General features: G+C 30.1%; 1 protein-coding gene across 1 annotated transcript; it reads left to right on the top strand.

The window, feature by feature from the left end:
* Positions 1-5,674: 5,674 nt before the first annotated feature.
* Positions 5,675-19,439, top strand: LOC111631166 (proteasome subunit beta type-5-like). The gene is made up of 7 exons (XM_023375365.1): positions 5,675-5,870; positions 9,291-9,441; positions 12,539-12,650; positions 16,602-16,701; positions 17,008-17,037; positions 17,140-17,344; positions 19,264-19,439. Exons 1-7 carry the CDS (start codon positions 5,727-5,729, stop codon positions 19,353-19,355), a joined length of 834 nt encoding a protein of 277 aa, XP_023231133.1. The 5' UTR covers positions 5,675-5,726; the 3' UTR covers positions 19,356-19,439.
* Positions 19,440-20,685: the final 1,246 nt, after the last annotated feature.

The raw sequence follows: 20,685 nt of genomic DNA, 5'->3' as shown, positions 1-20,685 counted from the left end.
ATAGCAGGCCCATTATGGGTTTGAGCCAGGCCCACAATGGGGCAACCGAGTAGTGAGGAACGGGGCCCGACATATCCGAACGGACCACCCCTCCGAAAAATTTCTGGGGATTCCTTGACCCGTCTGGATTCAACCCCGGGTCCCCCAGAGCGGTAGGCTGACACCTTGACCGCTCGGCTATCCGGCTGTCGATAAGAATTTAAATGTAACATATATTGAGGACGTTCTGTATTTAATAATAGATGAAATTTGATCCAATAATTTAGTGTCTTATATCAGGAGTGACGGTAATGACTCCCCGGCAAGTGAAAAAGTCGCTGACTGACTTCACATACAGGAATAAGAGTTGCCGATTTTCGGAGATGCATTTTTCCATCTCCGAAACACCTATAGTAATTTAGAATATCTCGTCTCGCTCGAAGGAAGATTGTTTTTTTAGGTAATATTCGAGATTTCAAGATTTTGTATAAAATCGTTTCCGAAATATGAGCAATCGAAAAGTGCAAAAATCTCCAAATAGTTGTATTTTCTTCTTGTTCTTCATCCTGCACTGCAGACGCTAGAAGAGAAAACCCACTGGGGCTACAAAGCTAAAATTTTCGACTTATGGATTTCTCGTTATTAGTGAGGTACTGGCGAAACTTCCGGTCGGTAGGTCAAAGTTTACGGGTGTTTTCCGTAGAGCTAATTCAGTTTTACGGCTTAATTTTATGCTGATAAGATGTAAATTGCATAGAAACAAAAGAATTTTATTCAAAATGTTACTCAAAATTACAAAAGCTCAAATTTATGCCAATTAAAACTTTATATAACGATTTTACTAAACGGCGTTCAGTAACATGACTATAGTTTAAAAGATATTTTGATATAAACGTCGTCGTTTCGTTACATTATTGTTTATAACATCAAAGTTGACGGCAATTTCCTCTACAGCGATTTTACTACATTGTATGATTATAGGCCTACAATAACGTATAAATGGACTATCTATATTTATGCCTCTCTTATCCCGAACAGTTTGTAGATATCTATCCTTTTCGAATGCTTCAGCTGAGCCAGTTCTATCACACAGTGTGGTAGTCACCTACGACAAGGTTCTCTGTTTCATCTATAAGGAGATAGCCCGATATAGTAAGCACAGAATTCTAAGGAGAGAGGAGATTGCAGGGTTTTAGAAGAACTCTACAATTTCCTCACTCCGTAGAATGGAAAAGACGCCATCGACCGAAATAGAGCCTCGACCGAAACAACTTGACAGCTTAGAAATCTACAAAGTCTTCGGGAGAAAAACGGTAGTTAACTTCAAGGAGACAGACTCTATTTCGTCAGACTGGAGAGAGTATAAAAAGTTATAAGTGAACGTTTCTTCCAATAGCGAGACTAGTAATATCTATCATGTCTTTCTTAATTATGCATAATTAACAGAGACCCAGCTTAAAACAGTTCTCTTTATTTCGCATATTTAACAATGCATTTCAAATTAATAATTTTCCAATCCCTATTCGGGCTGACGGCTTCAGATCTAAAGTTGTTGTCTATAACATAACGAACAAAAGGTTAGTTCGTCTTAATATACTTGTGTTATCCACAATGATGGATATAGTGCAGTTCGTGCACATCCTAATAGTGTATCAGTCTCTTGCACTTACTGGCATGTTTTCTTTGTCTATTTTTCATGGGCAAATGCAACGCTTTTTCCATTTCGCACAATTATTAACTCCTTATTACCTCTTAGAAGGATTTTAACTTTAATATGGCGGTTGGTAACGTGACAAAAGTTAAAATATGGTTCTTCATTGTAAATATTTTCTAAGTTGAAACCAAAGTTTTCACAAATAAACTAACTAAGAGAAATTATTTATTGTGACATCGTCACAATGCCGGGCTGCAATTTATACAGTAGACCCCCCTATAACGCTTAGATACGTTCCACGCTTACCGAAAATTACGTTGTAGAAATGATTAAATACATGAGCCAATCGCAGCCCGATAGGAGGGAACTTTACGGACTAAGGCTGTTTGAAAGGTTTTCTTCTATAAAATTAACCGATTCTAGACTAATTCCACTCAACATTTCCAAAACACGTATAATTTTTTGGGAATAATCCGTATAAACTACGCTATAAACAAAAAATTATAGGATTACTTACCGAGTGTGTACCGTTCGACTACGCCGTTGCTTAAAGCTGGTTTTCATCGCGGAACAGCACATTAAACGGCGGCCGCGATTTCTAACAACTTATTTTTCTGCGAAGACTTCGTTGAACTTTGGAGACATCATTAATATAAATAATTTTTATGGCCGTTGAATAAGAAGTGTTTCTTTCACAAGAAATGTATAAAATTAGTGCTGTATTAGACTTACGGTACCTAATTTACATACTGTACAGACGATAGTAAACTCAACTTACTCGCCTAAACTCTCCGTAGCGTGGCGCTGGACGGCGGAAAGTATATATATAATTATAATAAAGTTACAATAAATTAAGTTAATATATAATTATATATACAGTACCTAATTTATATATAATTAATATATAATTATATGTACAGTACCTAATTTATATATAATTTATATATAATACTAAACAGACGATAGCAAACTCAATTTAGCCGCTCAGTAGCGTGGCGCAGGGTCGGAGGAAAGTAGTTCGGCTGCTCATCCACTATTGGTCCAGACTCTATCAATCTTCTCAAGAAACGACGTTATAGGAGGTACGTTATACGAAAGTTGCTACAATTTTTTCGCTACGTTATAGGAATTTCCGTTATAAGAACGTACGTTATAGGGGGTCGACTGTACTCATATTTTAAAATAATTTAATTTAAAATATATGTTCTTCACCTCAAATTATTAGTTGCTTGCCGCTGTACATCTTACTTTTCCTTTAACAATAGAGTCGTGACGGTCATCTATCTAACACCTTCCAGAGGAAAAATTTTGAATTAAAATAATGTGACTTCTGGTTTTCATCAGAAGTTCTTATATAGTAAAGGTGGACCTCTTGCCCATAAGGTTTCCATATCTGATCTCGGATTTCATTTATCTAATTCCGTTCTCGAGATTTAGAGAATAACATGAAAAAATATTTATTCCTTAAACAATATTACGAAAAAAGTAAATATACTGTAGTTAGAAGAAATTAGTACAAAAAGTATGATTTTAGTCAATGGGTCTAATAATTTGGCAAGGTACTGCATAAAATAATGATTCTTTAACAACAGTAATAGAGAGGTTGCGGCCGAAGTTCAAACGTTACTTCTACACGGCAAGCCGAAGTACACGGTTTACGTTTTAACTCCAATAAAAAAATCGTTGCGGCGGACGTTCACAACATCACGTGACTCAATGAACGTCGCGCATTGACTCACGGGAAATTTGTTGAAAAAATGGCGAAACCATTTGACAACGAATTTCCCGAGCGAAGGTAAATAAACAAATTACACTATTTTAAAGTATTTATAGGATGTTATAACACTAAATAATTATTTTTAATTAGCGTGGTGTCTCCTACCGTACGATCGGACGATAGGCCTACCTCATACTTTTGTCCAGGGAAGTAGTGACTTATGTAAATTCGAAACAGATCGGAAAATTAATTTTTAAAAAATTTACAAACGCTGTTGATGGTAGAAGATACCGTTGAAGAGCAAACCTACCTTAAGATAAGCTATTATGAAGGCAAATATATGTAAATTCTGAATCATTTGCTAAAAAATTGAATAATTAAATAATTTCTGGATTAAAATCGTCTGTTTCTTTACAATATTATTCACAACTTCTTAAATAATCATTATTTTAATAAAATTCTTCATAATTTTAACCCCAAACGCAAACAAATGTAGAAGTTTAAGCCGATCGTCTACTCGCCTTTCTAGACGTAGCGAACGCCATTATCGACCGTAGTCAAGGTATATAGGACCGTAGTGCTGTGCCATGCATCGATGTGACATCGACACATCGATGTTTTTGTTCGTCGATGCATCAACCTTCCGATGTTTTTGAAACATCGATCCTGAATCGATGTTAGCAATATGTGAATTTTGATTCATCGATGCATGAAGTTCATTCTTTGTTCCTAGTGTTACCACCTATCCGGTTTTCACCCGGACAGTCCGGGAATTTCGTAGAAATTGTGAAATTGCGATGAAACAAAGTTCTTGCAAATATGTTTACAAATTTACACTATTTTAACAGTGAACGAACTCACACTCATTGAAACTCATCCGCAACTCTGCCATGTTAGTCTGTTTACGCCGACTTGTGGCGCGCAACCTGTCGACTTTGAGGCCGGATGGCCGAGCGGTCAAGGTGGCAGCCTACCGCTCTGGGGGACCCGGGATCGAATCCGGACGGGTCAAGGAATCCCCAGGAATTTTTCGGGGGGTGGTCTGTTCGGATATGTCAGGCCCCGTCCCTCACCACCCGGTCGCCCCATTGTGGGCCTGGCCGAACCCATAATGGGCCTGCTATAAAAGGCCCTCTTAGTGCCCACAGGGCGGAAATAGTAAAAAAAAACCCTGTCGACTTTTTTTTGCATGTACGATCGTACACGTATCAAATAGAGCTAAGTTATCTGTACCTGTTCTTTCTTAATTTAGGTTACTTACGTTACTCCTACGCAAGTCCCTAGTCCCTAACTGTAACTGATTTAGAACCGGCATGCACGTTATTCTTCGCATTGTAAAATGACATTGCGCATGCGTCAGGAACTTCTGTTCGAACAAACCCGGTTTTGTTTTTTTTTTAAATTGTTTGAGTTTATCTTGATTGAACATCGATGTTCCAATGGGCATCGATCAAACATCGATGTGAAATCCGACATCGAAATTTAGCATCGATGCTTAGGCAAACATCGATGTTTGACATCGATGTTAAAATTATAGACATCGCACAGCACTGATCGACCGTCCAGAACGGCCAGATGGCGGCGCTCAACCGTTCGCCGTACACGTTTTGGCCTGAATACGACGGCCACAACCTCTCTAATAATGAAGATTTTGAATACAATATAAATAAATTTTATAAACTAATAAGATTGAGCTACATTGAAATATTAACAAAAATTAAAAACAAATGTAACATGTGATAATAAAGTTGTAATTGCCTCATAGATATTAAAAAATATGAATGAATAAAAAGTATATGCAATGTATGTATATTATTGAAAAATATTATTAAGTTTTACTTTTAAAATTTGAAAATTATTTCATTATTATTAAATCTGTCATTTTCAAATAAAAATGATTAATTTACAAAACCAAACACTTAAAAAATGGCATATTCATTTGGTGTATTGTCAAAATTTAAGCGACGACATATTTACCACAAAGCAACTACATTAAATATTTTATCAGATTCGAAGCAGCTGAGAAAAGAACTTTTCTGAGCTAATATATAAATAAATTAAAATTTATTTTAGTTGATATGCAAAAATTTCACTGAAAATACTAAATCACTCTCAGTTTACACCATAAGCCGACGAACGTATGTGGCGGCTTATTAAAAATTGAAATACCGAACAAAATATTTATATTATTTAAAATAATTAAATTTATTTTGTTTTTGCTTTATAAAATAAACTTTATATAAATTGGTAATTAATTTAAAATTCGACTTAAATTATTATTTTTTTTATTAAATTAAAAATTAACCTCTGAATAAAGTTTCGATACTAGCGCTCCTAGTGAGAAGAAAATATTCTATCAATATTCTGCTAATCATCATGGCACTCGAAGCTTTAGTAAGTTGGCCGAAGAATTTTCATTTCGGACGAATGTCTGAAATTCAAAATGGTTTAACATTAAACGAAGATTTCATTGGAAATTCAGTTTCACGTACCGCCTTTGCACTTCCACCAGTTTCTGAGGTAAACTATCATCATACTATTATGAGTATCGTCTGTTACAATTTTTATTTTTAATTGGTAATTGTATAGAATCATTACATGAGTTTTGTTTTTAATTATTTTTTAAACAGACTTATTTAAAAATCAATACTTATTGAATAATGTTGTTTTTTATTGTATTACTCTGTTTTTACTAATAAGTTCTATATAAATTTACAAACTCTAAAAGTCCATTTTGATTTTAACTTCTTTTCTGAAAAGTTTTTGGTAAACCCAAGTGTTTTCAGGATATTTGCTTGTCATGAGTCAATGAGAGAGAATGCCAAATGGCCAAGTGGTTAAGGTTTCGGCCTACTGCTATGGGGACCCAGTAATGAATCTGAGAAACCTCAAGATTTGGAATTGTTTGTCCTTCATATGTTGGATCTATCCATCATCACTTGACTGCTTTATTGTGGGCCTGACCAAACTTGTAATGGACTTGATAAGATAAAAAAAAGCATTCTTAGTGACAAAGGACAGAAAGAGTATAAAAAAAAACTCAACAATGGAAATAGAAATGTAGAAAATGTGAAAGATTATTGGGGATTATGTAGATTACCACCTATGCATTCTCGGGACTTTGAATATATATCTGAACTGAGGGGTTTGAGATGAGTTCAACGATACTCTACTTTTGGACCAGAGATGAAAAATAAGAAAGTTATCATACTTTTTTAATGCTATCATGCAGATGACACCATAGTTGCTAGTACCACCATCTTACGGTAAAGTCTGCAAACCATTAAAAAAGCACTATGAAAGGCAAGAAATTGTACGAACAGTTGAACGGCACTTCCTTTTATTTCTTTTGTTCAAGAACTACCGTGAATCAATAACTAGTGATGTTAAACACTTGGCAGCCTGCTGGCGGCCCCCTCTGGGAGGTCTGTCAGGAGCATGAACAGTCAAACGCCACCTAGTGGAAAACTAAAATGGCATAGAATGCATTGTGAAAGGCAAGAAATTGTAAATATGATAACTTTCTTATTTTTCATTTCTGGTCCAAAAGTAGGGTACCATTGAACTCATCTCGGTTACCTATCTCATATACATATGCATCTTGCCCCTCGCCACCCACTGACACCAAAAATATAATGCTTACCTAGATGATATCTTTTAATTTATATGAATGTTTAACAGAATAATATACAGCCTATGTTCACCCTGAAGGTTCATTCTAAATATTGGTGAAAGAATTTTTGAAATCGGATGAGTAGTTTTGGAGATTACCTCCTATATCCAAACTTACAAACTTTACCTCTTTATAATATTAGTACAGATAATTAATACAAAACCAATTATAAAAATACTATATAATTACAATTATAAATACAATTAAAATACTGAAATTATATTCATAGTAATAAAAGGACAGGCTACAAAAAAATAATCATGATGGTAAAACTGCACATACAATAGAAAAGGTAAATATACAATAGAAAAGGTAAATATACAATAATACAACAAATAAAAGTACAAATAAGACAAAAGAAAAAGAAAAAAATGATTACATGTACAATATTAAAAGTTTATATAAGGAATAAAGGATATATATAAATATGATATATTAAAAAATATATGTACTTGTATAAACAAAATTAGGAGTTATGTATGACATATCTATGGACGAGCTTTGCAATTCCTCTTCATAGAATGTTGCCACCAGTGACTTGAGATGGGCCTTAATGTTGTTTTGAAGATGGTCATTAGTCTCGAACCTCTGCCCTCCTCGCCATATATTCAATTCAGAGAAGAGGTGGAATTTGCTCGATGCTAAATTGGGGCAATATGCTGGGTGTTTAAAGATGGTGATTACTTCCACCTTTCAGATTTCTACCTAGCTTGGAACTTTTTAATATGTGAAAACTTCCACCTCTTTCCTGAACTGAAAACATGGCTAGGAGGGCAGAGATTCGAGACTAATGATGATCTTCAAAATAACATTAAGGCTCATCTCAAGTCACTGGCGGCAGCATTCTATGAAGAAGGTGTTGCAAAGCTCGTCCATAAATATGATAAATGCCTCAATCTTCATGGTGATTATGTCAAAAAGTAACCATGTTTGTACCTAACTTTTGGTAATAAATTTATTCTATTATTTACACTTGTCTTTGTTTTATGGACCATTAAGGGTTGGAAAAAAACTGCCCTTGTACAATAATAAATACATAAAAATGAATTTATAAATACTTTACATCTTGTTTTTATAGATAGATTTATATTTTAAGAGATCAAGATGAAAAAACTCTTCAAAATCTTTCATGTGCTTAATGGTTCTAAGATAAATATGAAATACTTAAATGTATGTCTACCTATGTAAATGAGCAATTTTTTGTCTGTCAACCCTTGTTATGTATACATAACAGCCAGGAAAGTAAAAGCTATTATGAGGTAAAGGAAAAAATCCTTTGAACATTGGCAGTTATGCTAAGTTTAACACCAAATAAATTTATTAGGTTCATATAAAACAATGTTCAAAAGACCATAATTATTTGAGGACTACTGCTGATTATTTGGAAACTGCTGATCTTATAGTACATTAAAATCTCGAGGTTAGAGCCACAGCTCTAAAAATGTATGTAAATGTAAAGAAGTAGGGGAGAGTTGTGCTGTATTGATCACCTTAATATTTTTGGCTGTAGCCAATATAAGATTTGAGAAAAATTGATTTTACAACAGTAATATGATACCTGAAAGAGTGCTTCATATAAAATACAGGGTAAAATTTCTTTAAAATTTTGCCGAAAGTACTAATTATTTCTAAAATAAAAAAGTCACAAATTTAAGCAGTGCAAATATTGTCATCCAGTTACTATTCTAAAGGGTATTAAGAGCTTAATGATAATTTAAATTGTTTTTTGAGTTTTATTCAAGCAAATAAAATACAGAATTCTTTGAATAGTACACTATTCTACTATTGTACTATAATCAATAACATTATTTATTCAAAAAATGAATACTGAGAAAACGAACAAATCTTTGAAAGTTTATAATGAACTTCACTGCTTACACTTGTCACAAATAAAATACAAAATATTTTCTTGATTGGCACATTTAATATCTGTATGTGCCCAATAAACTATACCAAGTCTTCATGAATAAACTTTTAATCTTGACCTTACTTATAAAAAAATAGTTTTTCCATTTCTTTATTGAAAGTCCTTTGCAGTCTGAGAGACCATACTCATATTTTTACCAACTTGGATTGCTCTCATTTGACCTATTAATTAAAGTTAAGTTTCTAAATTTGAATAATTTTTCCTTGTGTGATTACATTCTTCTTTCTAAAAATGGATATTATTGTGTGTACAGTATTTACATTTTAGTATGTTTTATATAAATGGAATGTATGTATATATATTGTAATGAATAAATTTGATATTTAATTTTATTTATCAGGCTGCACTTGGAATTAAGGATATTAAAATATGTGACAGTGGAAAGCGTATTTCTATAAATTATAATAAAGGAACAACAACTTTAGCTTTTAAATACAAAGGTGGAATTGTTATTGCTGTTGATTCCAGAGCAACTAGTGGTAGTTACATTGGTAAGAAGTTTCATACATATATTAAAATAAATTTAATTTAGGATATTTTTACTTTATTTAATGAAACGTGTAAATGACTTAAACTATGCATTTTATTGCACAACTGCTATTTCTGTTTTCAATTAATTTTTGTGAATCCTGTACATTTCAGCATATTGAGAATATGAAAAAAGTATCAGAATCTTCAATTATTTTTTGCTTGATATTCAAAGGAATACTTATTATTTTAGATTTTAAAAATAAAAATCTTTATACTAGTGTACAATATAAGAACACAGTACAGTGGCCCCCCCTATAACACGGTAGATACGTTCCATTCTTTATGAAATTGATGTTCTAAGAGTTCTTAAATATGAGCCAATCACAGCCCAGCACATATACAGTTTATGGACTACGACTGTTTGAAAGGTTTTCTTTCATAAAATGAATCAATTCTAGACTAATTTGACTCAGCATTTCCAAAATACGTATAATTTTTTGGGCATAATCCATATAAACTATGCTATAAACAAAAAAATTATAGGATTACTTACCGAGTGTGCACCGTTCGATGACGCCATTGCTTAAGCTTGTTTTTGTTGAGGAGCTTACATTGTCATTGAACAGCGGGCACGTGTTTTCTGATCAGCAAATTTTTCACAGAAAAATAACTTTGGAGACATCATTAATAAAAATATAATTTTTATGGTCATTGAATAATAAATGATTTTTTGTAGGTCCAGTGCTCGTTTAAACTCATAGTTTGTGCAATATCAGCTATAGGTCTAGATTCTAGACCAATCCTCTTGCGACACGAGTTGGTGATGACGTCTTACCGTATTATACAAGTCTCTTTTAGCGTGTTTCTATGAACCTGTGTTATAGGGGGATCTACTGTATTATATACAGTAGAAAGATTCCTGCTTTATGATTTTCTATTTTGACCTTCCTGTTTTTATAAATGATTTTTCTGCATGAAATAAAGTTTCTGTTGTGACTGTCAGAATGCTGTATGATTTTAAATATGGAGTCTATTATACTGTTATATATATAAGTGATTAGATGATACCAAAATTTTTCCCAATTCCAATTCTGCTAAAAATTCTAGATTCCGATTCTTTTGAATAATTTCTAAAGTTTATTTTAGTTTAGAAAAATTAATGTTTTACATTATGAGCATGGTAAATTCATTAATGAAGCTTATCAAGCTTAATTAATGTTGCTTGATTGGTTGATTGATTGAATGATTAATTGATAAGCTTAATATATCAAGCTTAAGAATGAAAAATTATTGGAAAATCCAGAATCAGTCTTTTAAAAGAAACGAAAATTTCTATTTATACATAGATATACATGTTTTTATTGTGTACTACAAAATAAATTTGTAATCTTATTCAAATAAATTTAATACTGCAACACCATTCTCAAAAAAAAAAAAAAAAAAAAAAATGCTCACAACTAATTCATTTTTATTCAAAGAACTATCCTGTCATATCATGTGGGGTGACCATCTTTGGAAATTCTTTGTTGGCTGATGTAATGACATGGGAGGAAGGTAAATGAGAAAATGCACTTCTTCCTTTATGCTTGTCCCAATCTACATGTCTTGTAAATGCTTTAATTCATTATATTTAACACTAAATGAGGTTTGCAAGTGATGCAATGAGTTGAACAAATATCAGCATTACAAGTTAACTAATTTTTGAATTCATTCACTTGAGCCATGAATGTATAGACTGACTCATCTGGAAAAATCAATTCTTAAAATTCAAAACAGCAATAAACTTGGCAAAACAAGTATTTTTACCCAGAATTGCACAAATCACATTTGAAAATATAACATATTACACTATTGTCTCTGAATCATAACAAAAACCTTCCTAATTATAATGAATCATTTTATTATTATAAGTAAACACACAAAATATTTTTAAAAATTTATATTTTTTCAATAAAAATATGTTTGTTTATATATAAAATTATTTTGCTGGCTGCTGGTGCAGATTTGAAAGTAAGTAGCCCAATAGTTCAATCAATGTTAATTTGCTTATAACTTAATTAAAATTTTAAAAATTTTTAATCTTTGACTGAAACAAATAATTAAATGTGGAAGAATTGCTTTTAAGAATTGAAAACTATGATGAGATTTGCTCAATTCTAATTCTGATTATTAGAAAATGCTCAGTTTTTCCAATTCCTGATTCAAATTAATCATCCCATTATTAACTAATAACTAAATTATATATACAGTAGAGCATCGATTATCCAACCCCCGATTAACCGTCACCTCGGTTAACCGACCGCGTTCTAGTCGGCAAATTCAAATGTTCGCTAGTGATGTGGCGCTACAATATTTGGCTATGTCTTGGCTACTTTAATATTATTTTTGTTAAATTTTTGTGTGTTTTAGCTGGCAAAACTGGCTTGACCATTGAAGGGAGGCCAGTATTTAAACGAGGCTTAATTTTCTAATTACGAGTGGTGGTTTGTTTTGTGAGCAATTAAATAATTTAAAAATAATTTTTAACGATACAATAGCGACGATTATTATTTTAAAAAAAATTTGTTAGGCTTACCATCGATGAAAATTCAACGCAAAGTTGGTTAATAGCGATATACTAATTACATGGGATATAATAATATACTACACTAATAATGGATTTTTTCATACTTTTCAGTTATCCGACTTTTTAATTATCCGACCAACCCCAGTCCCTAATTGAGTCTGATAATCGATGCTTTACTGTATATATTTGGCAATAGCATTATTTCATACATTGAAATTGTTTGGATATTTTGATTGCTATTCTGAAATTTTGTGCTTCAGATTTAAATATTCAAATTAGGATAAATGCTTTTATCTTTTTAATTTTGAAGTATTGAAATTATCATAATAATGTTCACATATCTTAAACTTACTGTACACAGTAAGTTTAAAATATGTGATCTTGTTAATGAGATAAGTTAACAAGATAAATTAAAAATTCATTTTGCACTTATATTATTTGTAATACAAATACTAGTACATAGTGACTATTTTATTCTTAGTAGAAATAATTCTAATCACCTTTTGCTTAAAATTTATGCCAGAGATTGATTATTAATTTTTGTTTTTCAGGATCACAGACTATAAAGAAAATAATTGAAATTAATGAGTATCTGTTGGGTACAATGGCTGGAGGTGCTGCTGATTGTGTATATTGGCAGAGAGTTTTAGGAGAAAAGTGCAGGTAATTTTATTTTTAGAAAGTTAATAAAAATGTATTATTTATAATTACTTATGCACTAACCTACATTATCTTCTAAAAATATTTATTTTATAAGTGCTTACTTGAATAAAATAAATATCAAATAATGGAGTTTACACTTAAAAATTGTGAAATTTTGTGCAGAGGATTTCTCAAATCGTGTTAGAGTGAAACTGTGTTGTTTGTAGGAGTGCTTTGTTGTACAAGAGGTACCTGTACATCAAATAAAGTGTGTTCATTTAAGTTTCTTCCTCTTCACCACTACTAAGCACAAGCAAACAAAATTTTCTCCAGCATACAATAGTTTTGACTTCTAAACTTTCTTCGACTGCATATAGATCTCATGTATCTTCTGCTTTTTTGAAAATCAGTAATCTAGGTTTGCTTGCTTTTGCTTGATCATTGTAAATTTCATAGTATGGACCTAGGCATTTTGAACCTCCTTTTGAACTTTTTACTGATTTCAGTAAAAAAATAAGATTTTAATTGCCCAGCTAAGTTTCTGTATGTTTGAGTTAAAATTTGAAAATTTGGAATTTTTATCTCAGCTATCATTTCTGAAATGATTAGTTTACTTTTGATGCCATTCTTACTAAATGTTACTTGTACAAAAGCTGGTAAATCCCAAGTACTTGTATGTCTTTGATAGTCATTGAATCTTTCTCTTTCCAACTTTGCAAGTTATACTATTGGATTGATTCTGTTTTCTGCCTATTCAATTGCTTTTCCAAATGAATTGATAGTAATATCCAAATGTGCATTTAATGTCATCAACATTACTTCTTTAAGTAAAAAAGTTATTATTTTGATACATTATGCAAGTAAATAATGTTTATATTCTACCATTTCATTAGATTTGAATTATTTTTCCAAAATCTATTAGTATTTTTTGGTGTAATGGGTTTTAAAGATAGTTTTCAATTCTTAAAAGCAAGATAGATGTTATGCCAATATTCACAAAAGAAAAAAGAGAAAGAGAGTTGAAAAATTATATGCAATAGTAAGGAAGGCTCAAAAATGCTGTTGAGGTTTGCTGCAATTCTCTATCCACATTAGAATGAAACTATATTATATGAGGTTGCCTTTATTTGAAAAATTTTATTAAATTTTGAAATTTGTAAAGAAATATTCTGGTAAGAAATTAATAGTGTTTTAAATTATTGTATACGGATTAAATGTTTTATAATAAAATAATTAAAAGTATTTTTTAACTTTTAAATGCAATACAGTCAAACCTCTGCTTTTGAACTTCAGATTTAAATATTCAAATTAGGATAAATGTTTTTATCTTTTTAATTTTGAAGTATTGAAATTATCATAATAATGATCACATATCTTAAACTTACTGTGTACAGTAAGTTTAAGATATGTGATCTTGTTAATAAGATAAGTTAACAAGATAAATTAAAAATTCATTTGTTCCTAAAAGTTGTTTTAAAGTAAGATGATTAGTCACTACTAATTGAAATGGAAACTGAAACTAACATTTTCCAAAGAAGTGGTATAGAAACTGAACTGCCTGGATGAAATAACTAAATTAATCAAGATGAACCACAAGTGCTTTATCCACACTTTCCAAGATAATAGAGAGGTTGTGGCCAAAGTTCAAGTGTTAAACTTATACGCCAAGCAGAAGTACACGTTTAATGTTTGAACTCCAACATGAATGTGTGGTGTAACGTTTGAACGTTACGCCACACATTCATGTCGCACACTGACTCATGGCATATTGTTGAAAAATGGTGGAAAAGTTAACGATGACAAGTGTTACTAGCGAAGGTAAATAAACAAATTAAACTATTTTAAAGTATTTATAGTATGATTTAGTGAACGTCTCTTCAATCCGAGAAAAACCTTTCCGGTGGACTACCTCACAGCCAATTTGGGTTATAAACTCCTTTTATTGTTTTTTACAGATGCATTTCAAGCTAGATTAATTAACTAGCTCCTCCTCATTGCTTAAGAGTTTCCATGAGTTTCATATGATCTAATTTTCACACTTCTACGGTACTTTTACGGTGTGAAAATTAGATCATATGAAACTCATGGAAACTCTTAAGCACTGAGGAGGAGCTAGTAAATTAACCTAGCTCGAAATGAATCTGTAAAAACAATAAAAGGAGTTTATAACCCGAATTGGCTGTGAGGTAGTCTACCAGAAAGGTTTTTTTTTATTGAAGAGATGTTCACTAAATCAACATATAAAACAGCTAAATCATCGGAAAATTTAGAACAATATTTATAGTATGTTTAATGACACTAAATAATTATTTTTAATTAGTATCATGTCTCATATTGTATTATAGGATGATAGGACTACCTCAAAACTTTTGTTGAGGGAAGTAGTGGCTTATGTAAATCCAAAAACAGCTCTGGAAATTATTTTTAGAAAATTTACAAATGTATTACACTGTTGATGGTAGCTGATGCTGTGAAAGAGCAAATGTACTCCTACAGAATTATGATAAGCTATTATGAACAGAAATATATGCAAATTCTATAGGCGCTTCACATCGCAAAAAAATTGAATAATTAAATAATTTCTGGATTAAAATAGTCTGTTTCTTTACAATATTATTCATAAATGCTTAAATAATCATTATTTTAATAAAATATGTCATAATTTTAACCCCAAACACAAAAAAATGAAGAAGTTTAAGCCAAACTCACCATGCTAGATGTAGCAAATGCCATTGTCAATCTTCTAGAATTGCCAGATGGCGGCGCTCAACGTTTGACGTTCATATTTTGGGCTGAAAATGTCAGCTGCAGCCTCTCTTATGTTTCAATTAATTTTATTTTAATTTTAATTAATTAATTAATTTTGATTTTAGTTTTAGTTTCAGTGAAAAGGCCAGAGTTTTAATTATTTCATTATTTTTAAAATTAATAAAATTTTCAATAGGGCTGGAAAATTTCAATTTAAAAAATTTTCTAAATAAAAATACTAAGGAAAAACCCTTGTTCAGACTTTAGAGGTGATTCACATATTCAAACAACTGTTATAACAAGAAAAGGATTATTTATTCTCACTTTAATCATACGCATCATTACTTTGCAGCATGTACCAAAAACTGGAAATAGTGTCTTTCCCACATGTGCTCTGAAATCTAATTTAATTATCAATTTATTAATGATTTGCATTGTGATGTCTAATGATGTGAGGCCATCTCAGTGCCACTAAATTATGAGTCTGTAATCGCATCGGTGATTGGTTGTGTCATCGACATTAATATAGGAAATGTAGGGAGTTGATCATCTGTGTGTGTGTATAATCTGAGGCCAGCTCTTGCAGAGTAGCTTGTTTGGCAGCTGAGTTATCATACAGCAACCAGGGCAAATATGAGTTCAAAATTATGTTTGTAAACCAAATTGTTTGAAAGGTAAAGTTTGACTGTATTTTGATAATTATCACAATATTTAATGTGATCAACTGATGCAGATTTAAAATTTTAAAAATTAAAATTGTATGTGTAAATGTTACATGAAAAAAATCATTATAATAAATTTGATAAATTATTATAAAACAGTTCAAATCAATGGAAAAGTATTTTTTTAAATATTGTATTTTGGAATAATTCTATATTAACAAATTGAAATAATAGAATATTAAGAAAATATTTTCTGTCCTTTGAATTAATCAAAGAAATACTGGTAAATATTGGCAATATAACTTTTATTTTGCTCTAAACTGAATATAAAAAAAATGTATGTAAATCTTGTGATATCTGACATATCACAAATGTATGTAAATCTTGTGATTACTTACATATCACAAAAAAATGTATGTAAATCTTGTGATTACTTACATATCATAACTAAAAACTTAAGCATGTCTATACTTCATAATGTAATATTCAATATTATTGTGTTTTAAATGTATATTGTGTAATGCAAAAATTATATTTTAATCAAAAATATTCTTATTTTAAGGATTTATGAATTAAGAAACAAAGAACGTATATCTGTAGCTGCAGCTTCTAAATTATTAGCAAACATATTGTTCAATTATAAAGGAATGGGTTTATCAATGGTAAGCTTAAAATTAAAAAATTTTTTAAATTACAACCTTTACAGAAATCTTAATTATAGTTTAATTATGTAAAAATATTTGAAATATAATTTGTATTTAGACTACATAATTATAGTATCAGTGTAATTATATATATAAAGTTAAGTTTGATTTCCTTTTTGTTTTTTTAAATTTAATACAAATAATTCTTATACAACTCTATTTTTTAATAAAATTCTATCAATTTAATTTTAGTTTAAAAAATTAGTTTGTTTTAAAACTAAAATTTTAAAAAAATTTACTCAATATCATATTAATTTTTTTTAGGGTGTTATGATATCAGGATGGGATAAAAAAGTATGTAGACCCATATATTTGTTTTGTTAAAATTATATAAATAATAATAACTTATATAAAACTTAGAAAAATAACTTAGAAAATATATAATTTTTTTTTCAGGGACCAGGATTATATTATTTAGATACTGAAGGTAATCGCTTTGCTGGAGATATGTTTTCAGTTGGATCTGGATCAATTTATGCTTATGGAGTAATGGATCGTGGCTATGACTATGATATGAGTGATGATGATGCTTTTGATCTTGCTCGCAGAGCCATCTATCATGCTACATACAGAGATGCTTACAGTGGAGGCATTGTTAGAGGTATGAAATAATGTAATTTATTTAAGTAATTTCATACATTTATTTACTGTCATTGTTAATAAAAAATTATTGCATTTAAATATATTAAGTTTCTGAAAAAATTTCTTAAATTAGCTTATCCTTAACACTTTTCACTAAAAAACAAAGTTGTAAGTAAAAACTTAATTTTTTTGTTCTTAAACTTTTAAATTTTTTAGTTAAAGACATCTTTTGTATTTTCCTCAAAATATGTATTCTATAACATAATCCCTATCTTGTTCTATTACCTTTTATCATTTTTTAATTTTCTGGCATATTCTTTCTTTCATTAACATAATTTAGCAAAAGTTAATGGAAATCTGTAAGTGCAATGTCAAATGAACATGATGACACAAGAATATTTTATCAAACTGTAATAATAATTACTAAAATGTAAATTTTCGACTATAAATTCGTATCTTCTATTATCAGGACTTATTATACTGGCTTTACAGATAATGATACAAAGTTTAACAGAAACCAATTTTTATTTTATTCCATATAGCAGGTATATGAAATAAAATAAAAATTGGTTTCTGTTATAATATTGGTTTCTGTTACTGTAAAAATATACCAGGTATATGGAATAAAATAAAAATTGGTTTCTGTTAAACTTTGTATCATTATCTGTAAAGCCAGTATAATAAGTCCTGATAATAGAAGATACAAATTTATAGTCGAAAATTTACATTTTAGTGAGAAAAAAAGGACATTGAGGCATTTTAATTATGTAATAATAATTGTTGAAATCAAATTTGCAGTCTAATGTTGCTATGGTGAAAACACTCACTTCTAATTTAAGAATTGAATGATTTAGTATGCAAATAACATTTCAACTACAGTACTTGAAATTCAATATATTTTACAAATCAGTTGTTATAAATATCTTCAGATAATATTCATAAAAAAGTATGTTACCAAAATACAGATTGTTTAATAAAAATTCACAAAAAAAATTTTAAAAATAGTCTTCATATTTCTAAGATTTAAAATCTTATAATGAATTTTTTGTAGTACAAACTTTTACAATATAATGAAAGTAATTACATTAGTTATAAATTTTTAATTCTGAAAGGGAAGAAAATGTTTTATTGTATTTAATTTAACATTGTATATGGAATTTGGACAAAATTTTCTAATATATTTCTTGAAATTAGTTGAAAAAATTATTTATAGAAATTAGTTTTTGTTATAGTTTATTTATGTGATGTAGCCACTGAATTGACAACACTGAATGATAACAATGACACACAAATATAAGATAATTGTGATGTAGTATTTCCAAATGACAATACGATTAGAAAAATGGTTTTTTAAAGAAATTTGAGAAATTATTTGATTTTGTGTCAAAAGGTTCCATCTGCTAAAGCTTGAAAGGAACCATTTGGAGAGAATATTTTGGACTCCTTAATGAGGCATTATTCTTCATGAATGCTGGATCACATATGGCATGTTGGACTGTTGATTTGCTGCAGATGTTTTGATGGAAGGTTCTTCATTGTTCCCCCATAGTCCAGATCTGGCTCCTGATTTTTACATTTTCTCATATTTAAATAAATCATTACAGTCACCTGGTAAAATGAAAAATGATGTTGCTATATGAATGCAACAACAGGACTTGAGGATACAATGAACAAGCTCATTAAATATTGTGATAAATGTGTGAACAAGCTGGATGATTTTTAGAAATAACACATTGCTTGTAGATCAACCTTGTGTCATTTTTATTTCTTCAATAAAAATATTTGCCTTTATAAAGTTGCTTTTTGATCACCCTATATATGTTGAAAACTTTTAAATTTTAAGTTTTTATTTTAAACAAAATATTTATAAATTTTTAAAATAGCAATAATTGATATATTAATACTATTATTATTTTAAAATTTCATTTTTTTTCCTAGTTTGTCATATGAGCAAAACTGGATGGAAAGTTATTAGTGAAGATGACTGCATGAAACTTCATTACATGTATCAAGATGAAAAAATGCAATGAAATTCTTTTTAAATAAAAATATTATTTGTTCTTTTAGAGATGTAACATTTCAAAATTATCTAAATACAATGTTTTATAAACTTTCGTTTTTTGTATATTTTTATTTTATTTCTACTTAATATTCTATTTCTGCCATTGAAAGAAATAAAACATTCTATCTAATTTTATATAATTTAATAACTCATTCAAAAAATTTCTTTCAGTAAAAATAAATTATTTCTCAATATTTTGTTTTATTATTTTCATAAGTTATAATCTAATAGATTTATGAATGAAACAGCTGATCAAATGTGAGGCTGCTTTCAAACTATTCAGGTGTTTACCTGGACAGGTAAAACCTGGGCATTGAATGTTTCTCAAATTAGTAGCAGTGCATTGAAAGGCATATGACTTCACACTACAAAAACATGTGAAATTTTCCTGGATCTCCCCACTCATGAGTCAGTATGGATGTTTATGTTGTAGCTTAATGAAGCACTGGAGCAAATATGTATCATCACATGATAAGTTCTCTGATTATTAATTATTAGTTCTCTGTTATTAATCTATTTAAAAATATATTTTATTTTCTAAACTAGATTTTAAAAATTTAAAGTAACAAGTGTGTGTGTGTAGAAAATACTATTTCTAATTAGAGGAGTATTCTTTATACAATATTACATAGAGAATTCTCTAAACTTTAGAGAATACTATCAGTTGAGTAACATTCTGCTCTGAACTAAAAAACTTGTAACTCACTGAATAACATAAGAATGATAAGGAATTTTTATACAGTTTGTCCATGCAACAAGAATCATTTTCTCTAAATGGATGGATATTAGAAAAGTAAGATATTTAGATAAATATATATATATATTGAAGTTATAATACAATGAAACTAAATATGCTCCAAATTTTTGTTGGACGGCAAGAACACTCACATCGTGATGACGGCCAGGGATACATATACTTTTCGTTTCAGATGGATCTATGTAAGATCGGACCAGTCTTTCTCACAAGATACCAGTGGCGTGCCGTCATTAGAAGCGTTGGAAGCGCCGCTTCCCTCATATTCTCTAAAAAATAAATAAATATTAATTTTAATTATATGAAAATAATCGCACAATATTTTATTATAACCGCATTATGTATCTTATTACAGATTTCTATATTACACGTGGAAAAAAAATTGCTATTGTATATTAGAATATTAGTGGCGGAGTAGAATCTCCTGTATTTTCAGATTACGAAAAGCCAGATTTGCGCATGCGCTTTACAGAGCACCAACCTCACCCGGTTTAGCCGGTGGAAGCCTACGACCTTGGGTGAAAGCTGCACACATATAAAGATT

This window comes from Centruroides sculpturatus, unplaced genomic scaffold, assembly GCF_000671375.1.
Source record: "Centruroides sculpturatus isolate CEXI.00-Female unplaced genomic scaffold, Cexi_2.0 scaffold641, whole genome shotgun sequence".
Lineage (NCBI taxonomy): Eukaryota > Metazoa > Arthropoda > Arachnida > Scorpiones > Buthidae > Centruroides > Centruroides sculpturatus.
The sequence above is the reverse complement of the archived record's forward strand: the minus strand, read 5'-3'. Positions and strand labels throughout refer to the sequence as shown.